The 23,649-nt window shown below is 37.0% G+C and overlaps 1 protein-coding gene across 9 annotated transcripts in view; it reads right to left on the bottom strand.

Annotated features, from left to right (window-relative positions):
• Window positions 1-23,649, bottom strand: part of shank1 (SH3 and multiple ankyrin repeat domains 1) — an 82,576-nt gene that overhangs the window by 8,836 nt on the left and 50,091 nt on the right. For 5 of the 9 annotated variants that reach the window (XR_014031137.1, XR_014031138.1, XM_081379630.1 and 2 more), the window contains 8 exons: window positions 18,501-18,583; window positions 17,802-17,926; window positions 17,436-17,571; window positions 17,253-17,342; window positions 3,876-3,902; window positions 3,719-3,775; window positions 1,927-2,039; window positions 1,653-1,773 (listed from right to left, as the gene is read on the bottom strand). Coding sequence is in view for 7 of the 9 variants with exons in the window: in XM_081379630.1 (XP_081235756.1) it covers window positions 1,653-1,773; window positions 1,927-2,039; window positions 3,719-3,775; window positions 3,876-3,902; window positions 17,253-17,342; window positions 17,436-17,571; window positions 17,802-17,926; window positions 18,501-18,583 (752 nt within the window). In the remaining 2 variants the exon portion in view is untranslated. The remainder of the gene's footprint in view (window positions 1-1,652; window positions 1,774-1,926; window positions 2,040-3,718; window positions 3,776-3,875; window positions 3,903-17,252; window positions 17,343-17,435; window positions 17,572-17,801; window positions 17,927-18,500; window positions 18,584-23,649) is intronic. The other 4 variants (XM_081379632.1, XM_081379633.1, XM_081379634.1 and 1 more) reach the window with 3 other exon arrangements.

Below are 23,649 nucleotides of genomic sequence, written 5' to 3'. Positions count from 1 at the left end.
GCCAAGAAAGTTGAAATTTTCATATTGAACTTTTAAACACAATTTGGCATTGTAAGCTTACACACACATCCATGGCATGGGACAGAAAGTGTTTCTCATCATACAAATAGTGTGCTAATAATCTTGGGGATTTTAAATGGGCTGTAAATTTTATAGACCAACCAAAACTGAATACTAAATGCCCCAATACACTTCCAGCGAAATCGAAGAACGAACTGAAGTGACATAATTTAGAACAAAATCAGGCCAAAACAAACTTTGTTTGGAGTTTGTTTGTACTACCATTGGTCTGTGGCGATTAAGTAATAGGTAGATGTGCACGGAGGCTCCGCCTTCTTTCATGCTGAAATCTTTACTAGTTAGGGTTAAGGTGAGTCGTTCGAGGTCAGATATCCGTGAGTAAAAACATGAACACACTGGAGAGCCGCTTTTTGTCCATCTGCTCACTGGCAGCCGAAAAACGAGATCACATCACCCCAATCCTACGTTCTCTGCATTGGCTACCAGTCCGATACAGAATTGACTTTAAAATTGTATTATTTGTTTATAAATCTCTTAGCAACCAGGCCCCCAAATACCTTTCTGACTTAATTATCACTCAAAATCTATCCAGATCACTCAGATCAAGAGATCAGCATCTCTTGGCTGTTCCACGATCTCGCTTAAAACGCAGAGGTAATCGAGCTTTTGCAGTAGTCGGCCCTAAGATGTGGAACACCCTACCATTACATGTTAAATCAGCTTCCACATTAGCTGAATTCAAATCTTTGCTGAAAACACATTTTTTCTCTAGTGCGTTCAATGTACCATAACTCGTATGTTTTTTGTCTTGTTTTGTTTAGTTTTTCTTACTTTACTGTACAGCACTTTGGCCAACCAAGGTTAATTTTAAATGTGCTTTATAAATAAAATTGATTTGATTTGAATTTACAGTAGAAAATGAAGTTGTACATCTGATTAGATGGGACATTGACACTGTTTATATTTAAGATGGTAAAGCTGCTTGATTTTAAGCAATCTATTGTTTAAAGTGCCATATAAATAAACGTAACGTGACTTTACTAGAGTGCCGAATTGCAGAGCTCGTGCAAACACATCCACGTTGCTATAATCAGATGCTTTTCTTATGCTTTATTAAAAAATGCTTTTCTCAAGAATTGTTTTCTCAATTTTGTTGTGCGTTTATTTTGTTATTGAGAGGAAAGCGCGCAGCACAAATACATATTCATCTAAATGCCGTTCTCAGCAGCGTGGATGGCGTCAGATGTTCTCTAACAGTATATCGGTGCCCACGTATTTTGGACTTCGTTTTACCCCTAGGCGAAGAACAAAAAATAGTTTCGTTGAGAGTATATCGGGGCCTTTATGTTGAGCACCAGATGAAAGAAATAACATTCACCTTTGTTATGACAATTTATCTCTTTTGTAACCCAGTCAAACTCCTTACAAGATTCTTATGGACCATTTCAACAAACTGAAATGTACAGTCAGTATTCTAAAGCAATAAAGCATTACAGATTATAAGCATTAAAGCAAACCCACAGTTGCACTCTTTTGAGTGCTCTAAACGCACATACCAGAGACGTAGAGCAGTATGGCTAAACAGACAGACAGGTGGGCAGACAGACAGATGGACTAACAGACAGCCTCACCGATGGACTTCTGTCGCAGCATACCGTGCGGAGGGCCATGGCCAGACACAAATTGACCACGGTCGTAGCCTAGCCCTGCCCCAGATGATGTCATCCCCATTCCCGATTGGTCGAAATTTGGCTGCCAAAAAACAATGATTTTCATTGAACGTTATGGACAATTTTTTTTTAAGTCTGCAAATTTGCTAAAAGCAAAACATAGCTCAGTAAACCCTGAGCATAAATACCTCATTCCATAATCATCATGATCTTTGTGATAGTAATCTACACACACCTCATTATAAAAGCCTCTGCCCCGTTCTCTTTTTACCCCCTGAGCCCGGGGTCCTGGAGCTTCATTGGTACTGATGGACTGCTGTGCTGCTGCTAAAATCTCATCCAATTTATCTGACATAGAATAATAGGACAGATAAAAAAATAAAGAATTAATTAACTTACAAACAATGAATTCTTTGCTTGAATTAGTTTGAACTCAAAGGAATTGTTCACTCAAAAAATAAAAAATAATCATTTTTAATTACATTTTTAATGATTTTCCTACCCAAATTTCTTTTGAAATCCTTTTTTCCCCTTCCATTGAACAAAAAAGTTATTTTAGCAAAATACCCAAGCTGCTCTTTTCTATACAACAAATGTAAATTGTGGTCACAGCTGTCAAACAAGTTTGTCAATGAATTATAAACTAAATTTCAGCCTACACTGTAAACCCTTATGCTCAAAAAAATAATTGGTTTAAGTAAGGTAAACTTAAATTAAACAATTTACTTTTATGAGTATTTAGAAATGTATTTTTCTTTCGAGTTCACAAAACTGACACATAATAAGTAATCTTAATAACTGTATCATTGTTTTGAGTTTTATGAACTTGTTCTTTTAATTTAGACAAACTTAAATTTAACAGAAACTGGGCAGGGATTTCTATTTCCCAGCATGCTTTGCCAAGACACTCGAAAGGGAGAGTAAATGCTAAAATTAAGTGTCAAGTTTATGAATTAGCTTACTCAAATATTTCAAGTTAAGAGCAAATAAAAATCTTTTTTGCCAACTTATTCGGGTTTAAAGTATACTATACCACAGTGGGGCCTGCAACTGTATGCTCTGTTCATACCATGAATGACCTGAGAAAATTTTAGAAATTATAATGTTTCCCGTATCTCTGTCGGCTGAACCAGCAATCATTCTTTTGAGTCGCTTCTAGTTGGCCAAATGGGTTTGCTAAACGGTCTGAATTTATTAACAATTCAGTTACATTCATTCATATCACTTCACGGAATCATTTGGAGCGGTTTCTCGGTCAGTATATGCAAGAACACAGAAAAGAAAAAAACGATGATGGATGAAGTGGATGTTCATACCAACAATCAATTGAATCAAAAGGCTGTGGTAACTTTGAGAAACTTCAACTAGTGCTAAGTGAATAAGTGGCCGTTCACAAGGAAAAGGTGTACACCCACACTGTTTTAAATTGTAAACATGCACTAGATGTATATTTTTTACCACTGTGCCACGTTTTGTTGTTTATGTGTTTTAAAACATTTAAAACATGTGCTGTCAAAAACACATTTTCGTTCTGCTCAGTAGTTGCGTTCATTTACCGTCGAAGGGTCTCTAGATGTGCATTAGCCAATAGTTGCATGAATGGATGAATGTACTGGAATTCATATTCTCAAGAAAATGAAAAATGCTTTCATTGAAATGAAAAAGTTGAATTGAACACCCACTTCCCCCTTCCTGTGCGTACCCTTAGATAAAATCCTACAGGTGCCCCTGCTATACCCCACACAAAACTATAATTTGGCTTCAGAAGACTTGGGAAATAGTTTACAAGACTTGGACTATTGTTATGATGCTTCACAGTGCTTTTTTTGCCCTGGTCTCTATGCATTTTCATTGTAAGACAGCAGCTCAGACATTTTGCTTAACTTCTCTTTGGTGCTCAGTCATAGAGGTTTGGGTGAATAAATGATGACTGAATATTCTTTTTTTTTTGGTGAAATATCCCTTTATTACTTTACTTTATTTATGACTAGACATATGAAAATGCATACAACTATTGACCCTCTTACTCAAAGCCATCTGATAAACTGTCCTCTTCTTCTCTGTAGCTTGTGAAGATTCGAACTCTGTAACAGAGGGACAAGTTTCATTTTATAAGAAATATTTGCAGACCCATTAGGTCAAGAGTCTCATAAAAGACACAGAGAGTGGAACAAAGAGCTTTACCTGATTTTTTTTTCCATGGGGCAGAGGCTGTGTTCAAGCAAACAGAGAGTCAATGTAAGGTGGAAAACCATCAGCCTGTAGTAATACTCTATGAGCTGTTAATGCTGCAATCACATTCCCTTCAACTAACAAATAGGTTAAAGACTTTTTTACATTTTATTAACACTCCTTTCCAGGATGCACACAAAATGTACTCCCAAACTTGTACAAATGCAACCTCAGCAAAACAAGAGAAACTGAAGTGCCTCTTACCTCTGTCCACTGTGTATGGAATGCCGGGACAGACAAAAAGATTAGGGAGGTTATAAAACAGATTAGTTAGGGCTTCAATCACTAAAAAAACAACCTGTGCAACAAGTGTGAAGGAAAGGTTAAAAAAGCCACAGGTGAGTTTGTAGGGAGTGTATATGTGTGTGAAATGTCTTCTCCTGTTATTGTCACTTGCACTTCATGTCACATGTATAGTATAGCCTTCTCTATCAGCAGTGAGGACTACACATGTGATAAATGCAGGGAGATAGTCAGGCTGACGGATAAGATTTCAGTACTAGAGACACGCATCCAATCTTTAATCGAGGATAGTAAGAATGCAAGGGCTTCAGATACCGCTTTGGATGCGACTAGCTTAGTGAACTCTGTACATTGTTCAGTTCTGGCTGTAGAACCCGTGCAGCAGGGCAACTGGGTGACCGTGAGACACTGTAGTCGCGGGACAAAACACTGCTCTTCTGTTCCGATTACAACATTAAACAGGTTCTACCTACTCAATGAAACACCCACTAAGAATCTTGCTGAATGTGCCCTAGTTATTGGTGATTCTATTACACAGAACGTGAAAATAGAGACACCAGCCACCATAGTCACATATTTACCGGGAGCCAGAGTGCCTGACATCAAAGCAAATTTAAAAGTGCTGGCTAATGCTAATCGTAAATTCTCTAAGATTATTATTCACGTCGGCACTAATGATGCTCGACTTCGCCAGTCGGAGATCACTAAAATAAACGTTAAAGAGGTGTGTGAACTCGCAAGTACGATGTCAGGCACTGTAATTTGCTCTGGCCCCCTTCCTGTTCGCTGGAGTGATGAGATACTTCGTAGACTGTCCTCACTCAATGGCTGGCTTTCTAAGTGGTGTCCGCAAAATAATATAGGGTTCATAGACAATTGGAAAAGTTTTTGGGGCAAACCTGACCTGTTGAAAAGAGATGGTATTCATCCCTCCTGGGATGGTGCTAATCTTCTCTCTAGTAATATGGCACAGTCTTAGAGCTCAAACATGACGATTTCGGGCTCAGGTCAAGAAACAGACAGACTTGCTAAACCGACCATCTTCTAGCTGTCTCACGTCACTGAGGTCAGATAAATCCCATCACACAGAGACTCTTTCACCTAGATATCATCATATAGAGACTGTGTCTGTTCCCCGAATCAGGAAATACAAAAAACTCCCAAACCCATTTAAGGGTAAAAAATGTATTGATGTTCAACAAATAAAAAATAGATATAATACAGATGAACAAATGATAAAGCTTGGGTTCCTGAATATTCGATCCCTTACTTCAAAAGCACTTATTGTTAATGATATGATTACAGATTATAACCTAGACATGTTGTGTCTGACAGAAACCTGGCTAAAACCAGACAATTACATTACTTTAAATGAGTCCACCCCCCAGGATTACTGTTATAAAAACGAGCCACATCTGAAAGGAATGGTGTTGCTGTAATCTATAGTAATATCTTCAGAATTACTGAGAAGTCTAGTTTAAAATATAATTCTTTTGAAGTGTTGGTGCTTAATGTAACTATCTAGTGTAAATGATAAATCACGCTTGACATTTGTGCTAGCTACTGTATACAGGCCACCAGGGCACCATACAGACTTTATCAAAGAATTTGCAGATTTTTTATTGGAGTTAGTACCGGCTGCAGATAAAGTCCTAATTGTTGGTGATTTTAATATATACATTTATTAGATAACAAAAAAGACGCATTGGGATTGGCATTTAGAGACATTCTGAACTCTATTGGAGTTAGACAACACGTGTCAGGACCCACTCATTGCATAATCATACTTTAGATCTAATATCGTCACATGGAATCAATGTTAATGCCAATGAAATTCTGCAGCAGAGCGATGACATCTCAGATCATTATAGTCTTGTGTATACTCCATTTAGCCAAGGTTGCAAAGCCGACTCCGTGTTACAAATATGTTAGAACTATCACTTCTGCCACTAAAGATTGCTTTATTAATAATATTCCTGATCAGTTTCATCTCCTCAGCATCGCAGATAGCTTAGAAGAACTCGATATTGCGACAGAAACTTTTGACTCTGTCTTTTCCAGCACTTTAGACACAGTTGCTCCTTTGCACTTACAACAAAATTTACAACAGCCAGAACCGGGAACACTTCCTATAACCTCCTGATGTACTTGTTACATTATAAGAAGAATGGCATCTACGCTAATGATAGTCTTTCTGCTTATTCCGAGATTTACTGTAATCAGCTGGATCCAGGCCATATCCAGATCAGATGGTGGACCTGCGCCTAGACACAACCACAACGCATGATGTAGTCAGCAGGATCTGGGCCGTATCCAGATCAGATGGTGGACCTGCACCTAGACACGACCACAACGCATTATGTAGTCAGCAGGATCTGGGCCGTATCCAGATCAGATGGTGGACCTGCGCCTAGACACGACCACAACGCATTATGTAGTCAGCAGGATCTGGGCCGTATCCAGATCAGATGGTGGACCTGTGCCTAGACACGACCACAACGCATCCCTGAAGTGTCAGCAGAAATTGTGTCAACTAGACTTTCCCCTGTGAAGGCCTCATCAACACGACAGCCATTGACACTGATCCTCAACAAACCCGTCTCCATACCGGCGTGACTTCAATCTTCAACCAGACGGAACTGGAAAATATTCTCATTGTTTCAAACCAGTCTAACTTCTGACCTATAATGCTGCCTGAATCATAATCATACACTGTTCGTTCATTGGCTAGAGGAGAACTGGCCCCCTACTGAGCCTGGGTTCTCCCAAGGTTTTTTTCTCCATTCTGCCTCCTGATGGAGTTTTGGTTCCTTGCCACTGTTGCCTTTTTCCACCTTTGTTGCCATTGGCTTGGCTTACTTAGTTGGGGACATTAATTTTAACAGTTAATTTAATATTATTGATCTGCCTGCATTGACACTATTATACTATTATAAGAACTGAACTGAGCTGGACGACGACATCATGGTTGACTCCAGAGCGGCTATATATCTATATATATATATATATATGAACTAATTTAATAACTTTTTTAAAACAAAAATGAAACAGCACTGAACTTACTTAAGCTGGACTATGACGCTATTTTCTTCTGGAAACAAACTTTTTTGCATTATTTTCCTATTATCTCTGTAAAGCTCCTTTGAAATAATCTGTATTGTAAAAAGTGCTATATAAATAAATGTGACTTGACTTGACTTGTAAGTGTTCTGTGTGCATATAAAGCTGAGGGATTCTGGGGGAATTAGAGGAGGGCTGACCTGCTTGCCTGTAAAGGCTAATCATCTGCCCTTTTGTCTTCATAAAGTTGTTTCTGTCTTTTTCATTTAACTGCCTTTTTTATAAGGTACAGTACCAGTGCAGCAAGACATTAATGCCAGCGCAATCTCGGATATCTTTAGATCACGGCAGCCAATGAGGTGGGACACTGCCGTGTCCTTAGCTTGTAGCTTGTGAAGATTCGAACTCTGTAACAGAGGGACAAGTTTCATCTAATAAGAAATATTTGCAGACCCATCATGTCAAGTGTCTAGTTCGGACAGCACCCAGTTTTTTTTTGTTTTGTTTTTTTTTTTCCACATTTTTTCAAGGCTTGCACCTTGGAACCTATTTCAAGGTTTGCATTCTCCAGGCACTGTTGTTGTGCGAATGAGCGGGCCGGAGCACGTTAAGGGTTTTCTGTTAGAACGGTGTCGTTTTAGCGGCCCCTAAGCTAATAACTAATGATCTTTGCAACAGAAGTGAATCAATCAAAACTAACTTTAGCTGGATAATAACTTTATTCTAGAGCTGTGTAAAGCCAAAACAATCTCTGTTACTTTAATTTCCTATTATCACTGTAAAGCTGCTTTGAAACAATCTATATTGTTAAAAGCGCTATATAAATGAAGGTGACTTGACTGCACCAGGTGACGAGGTGAGTGCGTAAAAAAGGTAAGGGCTCTTCACTCACATTAAATTGCTGCATCTGATTAGGCACATGGTATATATAATGGTATAGATGACATTATCTGCACACATTAAACACCCGAGACACCTGGAAATGTTCTTCTAAACTGAGAAGAAACATCAGTAACACATCAAAATCACTCTGATCACGTTATTATAACGGAGTATTAACTTACACAGCGTTAAATGTAAAAGCACACATGCATCGCTATTATATGTCCTACATTAGTCTAAAGGCTTCTGACATTAACGTCTGGATCTACATACCACACCAACCACACGTTGATTTTCATGTGACACCACAATAATAAACTGGTATGCAACAAAGTGGTAGTTCGCTGAATAAGCTGAATATGAAATGGAAGCTGAATGGAAATTCTGGTTCATAACAATTACTGATAATTACATATATTTTGATCTTTATAACTGATATATTGGCCAATATAAGATATACAAATGTAGAGCTATTAACCACTGGAAATAAAAAAATTATAAATACCCATGGCCAACGTTCTTTCAAGGTCCCATGACATGAAAATTTCACTTTTTTTAACATTAATATGAGTTCCCCTAGCCTGCATATGGTCCCCCAATGGCTAGACATTTTGATAGGCGTAAACCAAGCCCTGGGTGTTTTTGAGAAAATGAAAGCTCAGACGGGCAAATCTAGAATCTTCCCTTTATGTCATCATAAGGGGAAAGGTAACCTCCCCTTTCTCTTCTTTGCCTGCAAAGAGAATTTGTCCCGCCCATGAGAAAATGAGCTGCGTGAGCGCGATATTGTTTTTTCCTCGAGAGACATCATGGCTTGCAAATGAGCAAAGCATGGCAGTTGCTCAGTTTTTGGATGTACAAATGCACACAAAAGTATTTTTTTAGTTCCTTCATCCGAGCCTCTGAAGAACCAGTGGTTTATGTGAATTTCTGATGTGTAATTGTTCAAGTTCAGACAGATAATCTTTCTCTCAAAATCGTTCAATACTGTTTATGCATCAGTAAATCAAGCTAGTGACAAAAAAATCAACTTCACATCGTTTCTCTTGGTAGGATTAAAATATATACAGAAAGCGATCAAAGAACACTCCTTTTCCAATCGTCCAAGCTGTCAATCACACAGCGCGAGTTTATCTGGACACTTGCCAAAACTCGTTATGAAATCAATCACTTGCCAAAACTCGTTATGAAATCAATGAAGCTGTTACGCTGCACAACAAAGCTCTTACTGTACTTACCTCATGTTTGCATTGGTGAAATCATTAGTGAGAGTGCAGAAACGGCGTTGCAATGATAAGATCTTCATTCACGTGATCAACAGGCTGTCATCTGCTCAATGCTCATCACTGCAACCTTTTATGTGATGGGAATAGATCTAAATACTTAAAAAACTTCTCACGATTCGTTAATCTCGATAGCTGTAATAGTAAAAACGTATAATAGCTGTAATAGTAAAAGTATTCGAGAGAGTTCCACATGTAATGCTAGCTATTTCATATGCAAGCATGTCAGCCAATCACAGCAGTGGGCGTTTACACTGAAGTCTCACAGCAGACACGCCCCTTCAAACAGAGTGTTCAAATCAGAGGCTAAAATCAGGCTAGGAAAAATGCCTTTTATTTCTAAATTATTAAAAAAAATTATCTTAAAAACATACTAACATTATAAGGGCACCCCAGGAAACATTATAAAATAATAAAATAATCCATGTCATGGGACCTTTAATAAAAGCTAAATGGAAAATATAACTTTCATAAATATAATTAAGAAGAATAACAAACCAATATCATTTGCCTATAATTTATCGACTTACACTTCCATTCAAAAGTTTGGGGTCAGTAATATTTTAAAAATATTTTTGAGAGAAGTCTCTTATGCTCACCAAGCTAGCAAATCAGAATTTTCAGCATCATTACTCCAGTCTTTAGTGTCACATCAGAAATCATAATAATATGCTGATTTGGTACCCAAGAAACATTTATTATTATTATCATCAATGTTGCAAACAGTTGGGCTGCTTAATATTTATGTGGAAACTGTGGCACATTTTTTGCATTTACAATGCATTTATTTGAAATATAAGGTATAAAGTCTGGTGCATTTTGATAACTTTTAGATCAATAGTGTATCCTTGCAGAGTAAAAAAAATATATATATATTATTGACAGCAAACTTTTGAACAGTATTGCATATATATTGGGCTATTTTACTTATTGGACTGATATTGATGTGATAGCTGATATACTGTCCGTCTCTACTAAATATACATTTGTGTTCATATTACTAAGTGCCTAGAACAAAACTCTGAATACCTTGTGAAGATTCAAAACCATTAACTAGGCAAACTGGCAACATCTAGTTCTTGCTTAGAAGTGTTAGTTGAAAACCTGCCTATGTTTCCTGACAGACTGATTAAAACCTGTACATCCAGATTTCCTGCCAATCTGATTGAGTGCTTTAATCAGCACTCACTATTACTGAATTGCATTACCCTCACACTAACCCTGACTACTGAATTATGGGAACTGGGCTAAGGAGAGCATTGAGCATCTACAGTAGACAATGCCACAAGGGGCTCTGAGCTCTGAGAATATTGCTGGTGCTGAAGAGAAGGGAGAAGGGTAAAATATGCCTCAATGAACTACAAAGTACCCTACTGATCTTGATTTTGGTTTTAAAAGTTAATAGGGGAAGGTCGGTGTATACATTGATTTGGAGGTAGACCATTGAAATGATCTAGTCTGATTCCATTGATGTTATAGAAGCCTGATTGGTAAACTAAATGACTGTAAGTGATGGTGACACCTTGAGCCAGTACATACTGCGCCTCTCTAGCAATGCCCATCGCCCGCTGTGTTAATAGCGACCCGCACAGTGCTCAGGAACCCATTTCTCTGACAGCCGTAAGGGAGGTGTTTTAGATCGAGGTTTAGGGTTAAAGCTAAGAGGAGTTGCAGGTGGAGGATTGAGGGATAAGGTGGAAGGCAGGGGAGATATAAGGGTTGGGAGGGGACAGTTTTTGGGGGGTTACCTGTAGTGGGGGTGCTGGTAGTGACAGTGTGGAACTTCTGAAAGAACAGTGAAAGAACATTCTTAATGCTGTCTCTCTCTCTCTCTCTTTCTTTTGCTCTCTATCTCTATGCCATCCTGTTCATACACTTCCCTCCATCATTTTGTACTTCCTTTTAGTGTATCACTGTGATAGTTTACTCTTCGATTCACTCCCATCCCTCCCCCTTCTGACCATTCAAACTATTGCATTTGGCTCTTTCATCCTCTCTTCACTGTCCTCTCTCTTTCTCTCTCTCTTTAAGCCTTCTGGTTCTGTCCTCTACACTGTAAAAAAAAACTGTAAATTTACAGGAAACGGTCTGTATTTTTTAACAGAATTTTGTCGTTTTGTCATTATACAGTGAATACCTGTTATTTTACAGATATTTGTTGTAATTTAAAGGTCCACTATTAAATTTACAGGTAATTGCTTTTATTTTGGTTTTACATTAATTTTACGTTTTTAAAAGGAAATTCTCTGTAATTTTATAGGGTTATGTGTAATTTTACATAAAAAATTAAGTAATATTTTACAGATTATTTCTGTGGAATTAGAAAACAAAGAAAATAAGGTATAACTGCAGAAATCAGCAGTCACTAAACATGTTTTCCTTAAAGATTATTAAGCATGTGGGGGTTAAAGTGAGTTTTAAGATTTGTACACACATTAGGCAAGCCTATTTAATTATTTATAGTCTTTTAATTTTGTCTTGCAAATAGATGTTCATTTTGATCATCATTTGTAGGCTATTTGCCCGAAAATTTCATTTAGGCCTATATTTTATGTCTTTTATGAATCGTTTTTCCAAATCTGCGTGGCTTTGTGTGCGTTTGTATGTATGTGTGTGTGTGTGTGTGTGCCCGCGCGCGCGCGCAGATTCAAATTATCCGCCATTACGTTTCGTTGCTGCTAGTCCCGCCCACAACAGTTAGCTACAGATCTGTCTCTGTCGTCGATCTGTGTCAAGGGCAAGCGGGAGATTTGAAGTTTCAGTCTACGCTCGTGAAGTAGTCGTGGATTGTGATCACAGTGGTTCAAAGCTATAATCGTATTCGACAGAAGCAACCAGCCGTGAGCAGGAGCGCTGAACACATATTAGTTGTTTGTAGTCTGTCAGTCAGTCCAGAAATAATGCGCCCTTTTTCAGTGAGCCTGGTTCGTCGTCACAGCGGACCTCATCCCGACCGATCAACGGCTGAGGTAAGAGTCTCATACTACATGTGTGTACGATATTTTATATTACATTTGTGTTAAGTGGTTAGACAGTTTCCATGCTAACGTTAGCATTCTTAAATGATGTTCAGTTATAACTGGGTCAGGGCAAAACACTGAAAATGCAGCATGCGTTTTTAATTATCGATCTGTGTTAAGAAAGATCAGTTGAACCCAACCCACATCTCTACTTATTAACTTAAAGACCTAAAACAATCTTTAGTAGACTTGTTATTCATATTAAAGTCCATAATTGTGTATAAAATCTTCGTTATGATAGTCAGTAACATTAAATCAATAAATGGCGGGATATTTTGAAACACTGTCTGGAAGCTGAAAACTTTTCTCTTAAAAAAATACTTTATTTTATTATAATAAAATTGTAGTAAACACGTTTTTAGCTGATTTTTTACCATTGTAATAGCCACAGTTTTACTAAAAATAGGCCTACCGTGTTTCTTTTGTTCATTTCGTAATAGTTAACATGACTAACTTTATTAAGACCGTTAAGAAATCAAAATACTGTAACTTAAGGTACTTGTTGATGATACAGGAAAGCCTAGAACAGGAATACTAGAATATGAATACAACATGATAAACCCCTAGGACCTAGGTGTGCAGCTAGGTCACAGTAAATCATATTCATTTAACTTTACTTTCTATAAATGTAACTTAGCTAAAATCACATGGCAGCTCAAAATATTACTGTTAGCCTTTCCAGCTCAGCTTCAAGATCATAGTCATTTGAGTTTTTGCATTGTCCCAATGGAACATATTCTGACATGTGTAAATCTAATACTGAGTTTTAAAATAACTTGTGTGTGTGTGTGTGTGTGTGTGTGTGTGTGTGTGTGTGTGTGTGATTTCAGGTCACGTGAAAAGCAGATGATCATGGCAAACAAGGTATGGGAAGAATTCATTAAAACATAAAAATCATAACGGTTCTGATTCCATATGTTCATAACAGTCTTCTGATTCCATATGATTGCACTAAAAGTATGCACAAGGTTTGGATTTGCTACAGCAAGATTACGATTGTGTTAGATTCCACCCATCTTTCTTTATTTTTTTATTATTTTTTTAACTACCCACTAAGCAAAATTATGTCCAAAAGACGTCTTTTCAATGTCTTTGTTACAAAAATCAGACGTTGAAATGCCGTCCACTGAGGAGCCAGAATGAAAGTTATGACGTCTTTTTTTGACGTGTTCTGCACGTCCGATATAGACGTTCATCGAACCTTCGTACAAGGTTAAAACTAGTTCAGATGTGGCCATTGTGGACATATTTCAACATCATTTATGGTCTCATTTAGACATAATTACTTTGACTATTGCTGTCAGATGATCTTAGTGAGAATTAACAGAGGTTTAGATGTTGATATTAGTTTAATTTGAAGTGTCACCATTGTGGCGATCCGTGTTTGCTTTAGTTGGGCTCTTGGTCCCCGTTCCTTTTATTTGAGCTTTTCTTTGGCTGCTGTAACAGTGTGTTTGTGTAACACAATTGTTGTGGCAGGGAAAGCCTAGAAAAAGTATGAGGTGTTATCAGTTCAATGTTGATGATGACATAATTATCACAAAATGAGCCTTTAATATTGTGTTTAAAGTTTTGTGTTTATATTTGCCGTTAATAACCACCAACCTTTTGGAACTGCATTATTGGTGAAGGTGTATTTATTTAAAGGTGTGTAAAAAGCATGTGCACATTATGTTTTGAGCAAGAGTATCATACAGTCACACACAGACATCAAGATTTTGGATATGAATCACAACAACGGTGACAACCAAAAAAAGCTTGGGAATTAAGGATGAGTTTTGTACTATGAAAGCTACCCATCATGCATTGCAGCATGAAGCTTTTTTTTTAATTGTCACCATTGTTGGAAATCATATGCACAATCTTGATGTCTGTGTGTGACTGTATGATGCTCTTGCTCAAAACATCATGTGCACATGCTTTTTACACACCTTCAAATAAATACACCTTCACCAATAATGCAGTTCCACAAGGTTGTTGGTTATTAATGGCAAATATAAACACAAAACTTTAAACACAATATTAAAGGCCCATTTTTGTGATAATTATGTCATCATCAACATTGAACTGATAACACCTCATACTTTTTCTAGGCTTTCTCTGCCACAACAATTGTGTTACACAAACACACTGTTACAGCAGCCAAAGAAAAGTTAAAGTAAAAGGAACGGGGACCAAGAGCCCAACTAAAGCAAACACGGATCGCCACAATGGTGACACTTCAAATTAAACGAATATCAACATCTAAACCTCTGTTAATTCTCACTAAGATCATCTGACAGCAATAGTCAAAGTAATTATGTCTAAATGAGACCATAAATGATGTTGAAATATGTCCACAATGGCCACATTTTAACTAGTTTTAACCTTGTACGAAGGTTCGATGAACGTCTATATCGGACGTGCAGAACACGTCAAAAAAAGACTTCATAACTTTCATTCTGGCTCCTCAGTGGACGGCATTTCAACGTCTGATTTTTGTAACAAAGACATTGAAAAGACGTCTTTCGGACATCATTTTGCTTAGTGGGGCTCTGTCATTTAGAAACATGACTTTTCCTATCACTACTATCTTAATGACACATATCTTTTAATCCAGCTAGATGATCTGACGGTTGCTGCTCGCATCTCAGCCTACCTGATGGAAAATTCTTGCTGGATGAATGACCTTCACCTTTAAATCAGCCTTGCCAAGACAGAACTGCTTATGGTTCAGCTTTCAGCCAAAACATACTTGCTGTGATCCTGCTGATTTGCCTTATCATTAGGAGGATCAGGCCCTTCCTATCGGAGCTACACAACTCTCTTGTTCTATCCAGACTGGGCTATTGTAATGCTCTCCTGGCAGCTCTTCCAGTGTCAGTCAAACCTCTGCAACTGATCCAGATGCTGCAGCAAGAGTTGTCTTTAAAGGTAGCCCTATGCCTAAACTCACTACTTCAGATCTGTGTGTCTCCAGAAGCATGTGCTCTGCAAGTGAACGGCGCCTTGTGGTGCCATCATCCCAAAGAGACACAAAACCACTTTCACTGACATTTACCTGGACTGTTTCCTGGTGGTGGAATGACCGGCGCAACGCAACACATTTTCAAGAAACTGCTAAAGATCCATCTTTTTCATAAACACTTCACCCAATAATACTTAATCTTTGTTACAAAAAAAAAAAAAAAACACCTTTCTATGTGTACTGTACTAGACTAACTGGGACTTGTCACTGCACTTGTTGCTTTTTATTATCTTTAATTATTATCTTAATTGGTTAGTCACTTTGGATAAAATGTAATTGTAAATGTTAAAATAAGTTATACTGTAAAGGTATACGGTAATTGCTTTTTATTGTGGATATTTTTACATGTTCTAAATTATATACTAAGCTTCTATTTCCTATCAATCACTTATCTTGATGTTTAGTGTTTGTTCAATTACTAATACTTTAAATATGCAGGTAATTTGTACTCATACATTTAGTTAATTTAAAAGAAATTGACTGTACATTTGCTATTATTAAGAACGTAATTAGAGATGTTGTGAAATTGGATCTGTACAAATAAAAAATAAAACTGTAAATTTACAAACATTTGTATTTGAATTTATGTACTTGTGTGCATTTTTTATACATAATTTCATTGTTATTTTACACATAAAAACTATATTAAAAGAAAATTACTGTAGATAGACAGCATTACTATATAAAATAATTTTATAAAACCTTAAATTTACAGTATTTAATTGTTTTAAAGGTGTATATGACTTTTTAAAACATTAAAAATCCCAGTAATTACATAAGATTTAATGTAATATTAAAGATATAATCTGTTATTTAATTATGGAAAATTACTGTATTTTAACGTGATTGTTTTTTGCCGTTATTTTACGGTAATTTTCTGGCGCCCCAGCTGCCGGAATAATACCGTTTTTTTACAGGTTTTTTTTTTACAGTGTAGTGCAGTGATTCCCAACCGAGGGTACGCAAACGCCAGAGGTTACATAAGCAGGGAATGCTAAAAAAAGATTTTGCTTTTCTAAACCAATAAGACAAAAAATGCATCTTAAAAATATTAGGGCTGTTAATACATTACAATAATTGTTTACAATTATTGTCATGACTTTGTTTTGTACTTTTTGTACACAATAATGCTATATGTTCTATATGTACTTTTATCCAGCAAGGATGCATTAAACTGATACAAATTATAGTAAAGACATTTATAATGTTATGAAATATTTTTTTATTTGAAATAAATGCTGTCCTATTGAACTTTCTATTCATCAAAGTATCCTGAATTTTTTTTTATTAATGTCTACAACAAACAGCACAACTGTTTTCAACATTGATAATAAATTACATTTTAAAAATTACATATAATAAAAACAGTAATTCAAATTGTAATAATATTTCACAATATTACTGTGTTTACTGTATTTGGATCAAATGAATGCAGCCTTGGTGAACATAAGCGACTTTTTTAAAATGATCTTTAAAAAATTTTTTTTTTTTTTTTTTTTTGTTCTGCACGGATATCACATGGATACAGTACAAGGAGGGGAACGAAACCCAATTGGGTTTATACAGAGTTCCACTCCACTTGCATGAATAAACAAATGATCATAAGCGTCATGATCTTAATGACCCTCAAACTTTTAAACAGTAGTGTATGTGCATAGACTACATAAAACAGCTGACAGAGACAGATTTCAGTGTCACTTCATTAAACCATTTGTGGTTTGTGTTGATGAAGGGGTACTTCAGTCATACTGAGGGGCTGTAGGGGCCAAAAAAGGTTGGGAAACACTGCTCTAGATTTTTTTTATCCCTTCATTTTTCTATCCTTGCATTTCACAAGCCTTACCCATCTCTTCCAGTTCTGATGTCATGGATTTGGAGCGCAGAGCGATAGCTGGTGTGCTCAGTCTTTTACTCTGCTGTGGGACTGTGTGGAGAGAAAGAGTCACCAGTGTCATGATCATCACCACCATCATTATGATTCACTGATGTCTTTGCAGTGTGAATTTGTATCTCTTACTTTTCTTTCTGACCCCTTCCTCCATATCAGGATTCCGGGTAACCATGACAACCTTGACCATGAGACTGTTGCCACCTTGCCTGATCATATTGACCACTTGCCTGTGTCCCACCTTAACCACATTCTGACCATTCACCTAGAAAAGAGAAAGAAACAATATACAGAGAGAGAGAGAGAGAGAGAGAGAGAGAGAGAGAGAGAGAGAGAGAGAGAGAGAGAGAGAGAGAGAGAGAGAGAGAGAGAGAGAGAGAGAGAGAGAGAGAGAGAGAGAGAGCTTAAGTAATAAGGGAAATTCTAGAGAAACATCAAGTAATGATACAGAGGGAAGAACAGAATACAAGTTCCATGATGCAGATCTGCAGACACCTCGATAAGGAAGTCTCCCATTCGCAGACCAGCTCTCCAAGCCACGCCTCCCTCGTCGACAGACTCAAGGTACTGCAGTGCTGGAAAGGCTGGGGTGGGAGTGAATTCTTCTATAGGGGTCTGAGCTACAAAGAGAGGACATTTGTACAATCAGTCTAGCGTGCTTATCCAAAATGTTTTATTGAGGTTTCAAATACATGGACAATTATAAGCAAGGAAACTATGAATGATGATGAAAGATGATTTTGTTAAATGTTCTAATTCCAGTTTTGCGTGCGTGTGCGCACGCGTGTGTGTGTGTGTGTGTGTGTGTGTGCGTGTGTGAGCGAGAGAGCGAAAGAACAAAAGTGAATGTGCCCTCTCTTATGCAGTGTGTGAATTATTCAATGACTTTCAGGAGGGTCGACTTATCAAAATAATTTTTGTCAGTAGTTTTTGGAGCACAGTCAGTTAATGTATCCTATTGTGTTTTGCCACAACAACCCATCAACTTTAATAATATTAAAAGATGTTTTAAATGAAAACAGAAGGTTTTTTTGATGTATGTTTGGCATATTGTGATGATCCTGTTAATAAGTGAATATTTAGTGCACAATGACAAAATTGTGATCTAATTTTGTGGCTAATAAAAAAAAAAAGTATATGCTTTTAAATCCCCAAACCTGCAAAACCCCTAATAAATTGGCCCCCTGCTCTTACCCTTGGCTCCTCTCAGGACAAAGCCAAAACCCTCATTGTCTTTCTTCTGCAGGAGGACTGTCTTCTCCTTGATTATGTAGTCACTAAAAGAAAGAAAGAAAGAAAGAAAGAAAGAAAGAAAGAAAGAAAGAAAGAAAGAAAGAAAGAAAGAAAGAAAGAAAGAAAGAAAGAAAGAAAGAAAGAAAGAAAGAAAGAAAGAAAGAAAGAGTAAAGGATAGAGAGATTGCGATAGAAGAGGCAGATAAAAGAAGAGAGAAGATATGGTAAATATCTCCACTGCATCAGGAAAACACTTAATTCCTGAACAAGCCACTGAGTGGAGGAGGTGGCGGGGGGAGGGTCAGAGGTCAGAGAAAAGCAGAGTACAGTGTATGAACCATAGACTGTAAAAAATTATGTATAAAAGTATGAACGAATACATTGCAGGACAGCCTGTACTGACTCTTTAAGGTGAAGTGCTAAAACAGTGGGGAAGCACAGAGGTCATATATCAGTGGAAAAATACATAAAATATGTATAATGGGTTTGTAGAAGTGACATGGCATTTTCACTATCACACAAGATAAAAATTAATGTAATTAGTATTGTCATCATTTAAAATGCAGTAAATGGTAAAACATTTCTCTGTCTTGCATGGACCTGTTGATTTAAAAACTTTCTAAATTATTTGGAGCCAAATCTCAAAAGAATGGTGTGACTGTCTCAAGCATGGTTCAATAAATTACAACTTTTATAAAATAAAAAAGCATACAGATTTTACAAGTGTCTATTTTAGTAAATGGCCATCTTTTTTTTTCATCCATATATTTCTAAAAGCGTAGGAACTTGAAACATTTTGTCACTGAGGACCATGTCCTCCAGTGTGACACCATATCCTGATTTTAAATAGGGCAATTCCACTAACAAGTTTAATTAGTTGAAGGACCCCATTCAAGGTCATGTTACTGAAGCCCCCCGTGAAGCACATGATTTGTGCATATGATAAGTTTTGTTCAAATATGTTACTTTTTTGGAACCACAATAAAAGTGTTAAGTTTTGTTGTCATTTGGTGCGACACCCCTTAATTCTTAATTATTGCTGTGTCACACCATAGGATACTTCAGTAAAAATGTTTTTAAAAAATAGTGAAAGAATTGACAAAGTTAGAGGCCCCTTATATTTTCTCCAACATCAGACTTCATAACATAATATGTATGTATGTATATATATATATATACACAGTATATATACAGTATATATATATATATATATATATATATATATATATATATATTTTATTTTTTTTTTAAGTGGTGTAACTACCCATAATATGTATAATATTTCATGCTTTTATTTGCATTTTAAAATGCAGTGATACTGTATGCACAGTTATGTATTATAAATATAAATTAACATTTAAATGTGTTACGTATATATAATATAACAGGGCTCCAGATTGCAACCTTTTTTCTTGCCGGTGTGACCACCACGTTGCCCAAATGATAAGACCTGCCATTTCGGTTGCATATGAAAAAACAGAAGCTCAGAAGGTTTACTCGCGGGCCGATCTCGATCACGCGACAACATTAATACAGAGCGCTGGGAGATCTAGTGCAAAAGCTTTTAAATTTACCACAGTATTAATAACATCACGGCTAAATCTAGTGAGAAGCATTCAAATTTGGAGCAGAATTCTCTGTTATAAACCATAGATATCAGATCAAATAGCGCTGACGTGGAAACTCCCCCACCCCCAGCCCTACCAAATCAGGTGCTGGTGCCTCCATATGTGTATAACTTAGTGGCACTGGTACTACTGCTCAAATGTTAGTCTGGAGCCCTGTATAATAAACACTACTATTCAAAAGTTTGGGGTCAGTAAAAAAAAAAACTTTTATTCAGCAAGGATGCATTTAATTATGCCAAAGTGACATTTACTTTACAAAAGATTGTTCTTTCGAACTTTCTATTCCTTAAAGAATCCTGAAAAGAAAAAGAAACAGAAAACTCTCCATAAAAATATTAAGCAGAAACTGTCTTTAAACTTAATGATTCTTAGACATGAAATTATCATACAATAATGATTTTTGAAGGATCATGTGACACTGAAAACTGGAGTAATGATGCTGAAAATTCAGCTTTACATTACATTAATACATTACATTTTAAAATATATAAAACCATTTATATTTAAATTGAATATTATCACATTTTGGAATATTACTGCTTTTACTGTGTTTTTCATCAAATAAATGCAGCAATGATGAACATGAGTCTTCATAAAAAATAAATAAAAATCTTACTGACCCCAAACTGAACAATAGTGTGAATATAATTAGGGGTGTTCGATTCCGGGTTTTTTGGAGTCGACTCTGATTCCTGACTCCTAATATTGGATCACACACACCCTATTAATCAAAATAGGGTCAGGAATAAAAAAAAAAAACTTCTTTCCCACTCCAGTACTGGATGGGACATTCTGATCGACAAATCTGTTTTTACAACAGTAAACGCTCTTTTCATGTAGTCGTGATGTTATATTGTGTCATCTTTATCAAAATAAAACTGAAAAAAACTTTATTGACAGTATAGACCTATGTTGAACTTTATTCTTGTACAAACAGACGCTGTATTAAGCAGTACCAAAGTATTAAATAGAAAAGTATCTGAATTGTCTGTGTATTTGACAAATATTGCATTTATTTCACTTCAGATGTCATAAAGTATGCAAACACAGCACGAGTGTCACTACGAGAAGCACAAAGTGCCCAACTTCATTTCTCCGTTTTTAGCTCATGCACGCGACAACTCTTGCCGATCGGTTACATCCAGCCGCAGCCGATGTCGAACCATAGACTGTAAAAAAAAAATAACATGAACACGCCTCACATCTTAAAAAAAACAAAACAAAAAAACAGAATCGATACTGGTAGTCGATTCCTGTCCAGAAGTCGATTCCGACAGTGGGGCTATTGAGAGTCGAGGAATAGGTCGACTACCCATCACTAAATATAATACATACAGAGTATAAACAAATTGGTAGCAGTACACTTCCTGCTCATGTAATACTGATAGTTCTGTCCCACTAGTGGTTTCCATTCACAGCAGAGCCCCTCTTACTGACTCCACAGCTTTGTTTACAATACTCTGGCATCCGTGTTCTTGAGTCGACAAGTGCACTGCAGTTCAGAACACAATATCCCATCCTTTAGCTCTGTGTTCAGGAGACTTATCCAACAGTATTCTCTCATTGCCCGAGGACCAGAGGAGAGGGACCAGGGGGACAGACCAAGTCAATGCAAAACACAACAGCAGGTCAGACTGCACATGGCGATTCTCCTTCTCTAAACAGCATAACAAGAACAATATGGCCGGAAACCAGTCAACGAGACTTGATTTGAAGGCTGTCTGAAGTTCATCCATTGGACAAACCTTCACAACATCGTGCCAATCTTGAACGTAGCTCAAACGTCACACAGCAGTGGACGGGGCAGGACAAGTCCACTCACATCAATAACGCAATCTCACTGTTGTGTAGTTGGGAAAGAGGCTGCAGATCTTCTATGTGATGTTTGCATGTGCAATGGGCACTGCAAGTAAGATGTTGGCGGTTGCCTAAGCAACGGACAGAACTAGATATAGGAACTAGCCAGACTAATATATAGACATGCACAGTGAGTGATACAGTACACACACTTGGCAGCCATATTGAACAGAATTAGTCATACCAATGTTCACCTCGAAGGGATCTCAGCAACACGCCCAAGCATAATGTTTTCAAAAGCAAACCACATTATGCTGGGCCAAGTACATAACTGGTCACAGCAAGAATATAAAATAAAATTGCAAATGCCTGGTTGTTATGTCTGAGATCACATCTATATTTAGGCAAAGGACTGTTTACTCTGAATAGTAAAAGGTTTGCAGATATTTGCACACATACAGACATATACAGTATATATATGTATATGTGTGTGTGTGTTTACATTATGATCTTTTCACAAGACAAACGATCTACCACAAAACTGTATCATTCATAATTTGCAATATATATTAAAAAACAGGTATATGTGCAAGTAAATAAATAAACAAACAAACAGCCATTTTAATTTTGGTGGTGGTGCCATTGAAAGCGAGATAGATGTGTTTATCCTCCTTAATGAGTGAATTAAGATTCAGAGTATTCCAGAATGATTCACATTTTCTTTTGTCATTATATACCTCACTGTCATTCAGTCTCTGGTCTGATATATCTGTGAATGTGTGAAGTCGGTAGTCAGTTATGCTGCGGACACTAGGATGGTATAGGTTTCAGTGAGTTAGATGAGTCAGTTACTGTGTTAGTGAGTCAGTATGGTTGTTTGTCCAACAGTGTCTCTGTCCATGAGTCATATGGCCAGTGATTTCATGAATCATGTGCTGCAGCTCTGATAAATGGCATCAGAAATACTTCCTTCATGCTAAACAGCTCCAAACTCGCTGCAGGTATGCACATATATTATCATGTACAGGCACATATATTAGCGAATGCACTGAACATGTAAGCGTATTTAACTCAGTCTCCAAGAATGCCCTTGGCTGATGGGTTGAAAACAAAGGAAGTTCATGGCTTGAATTGTGGTTTTAAATTTTAAAGTGCCCCTATTATGCTATTTTAAAGGTTCCAAATTTTGTTTAGGAGGTCTCCTACAACAGGTTTACATGCATCAAAAGTAAAAAAAAAAAAAAAACGTAAATTTTCTCATAATATACATTGCACATCACCACCTTATTCAATGATTCTCAAACGACTAGTTGATTTATCGGTCTCTCTAAATCCCTCTGTTCTGTGAGCCTGCTCTCCTCTGATTGGCCAGATGGCACAGTCTGTTGTGATTGGTCTACCGCGTACAGCGCCTGTCGGAAGCTAATGCCCATAAGTGAACGTCAGCTCTGTCCTAAGGCTTCCTACAGCTCAGCGATTGTACACACTATAAAGACAGTAACGATGGGTTCGATTTTACCATATCAATCTGATCGCGAGTCCGATGATGAAACATTGGAAGAACTAGTTATTCAACCTGAACCTCCATCGCAAGGATGACTTGAGCAGGACGTTTCTCAGTCATATGCTACTCAGTTTGGTACATTATGAGATGTTGCAACTATAATTCCTCACCATTAGCATTA

The sequence above is a fragment of the Scardinius erythrophthalmus genome, assembly GCF_964197995.2.
Source record: "Scardinius erythrophthalmus genome assembly, chromosome: 1".
In the NCBI taxonomy this organism is placed as follows: domain Eukaryota; kingdom Metazoa; phylum Chordata; class Actinopteri; order Cypriniformes; family Leuciscidae; genus Scardinius; species Scardinius erythrophthalmus.
This window is presented reverse-complemented; position numbering and strand designations above follow the sequence as displayed.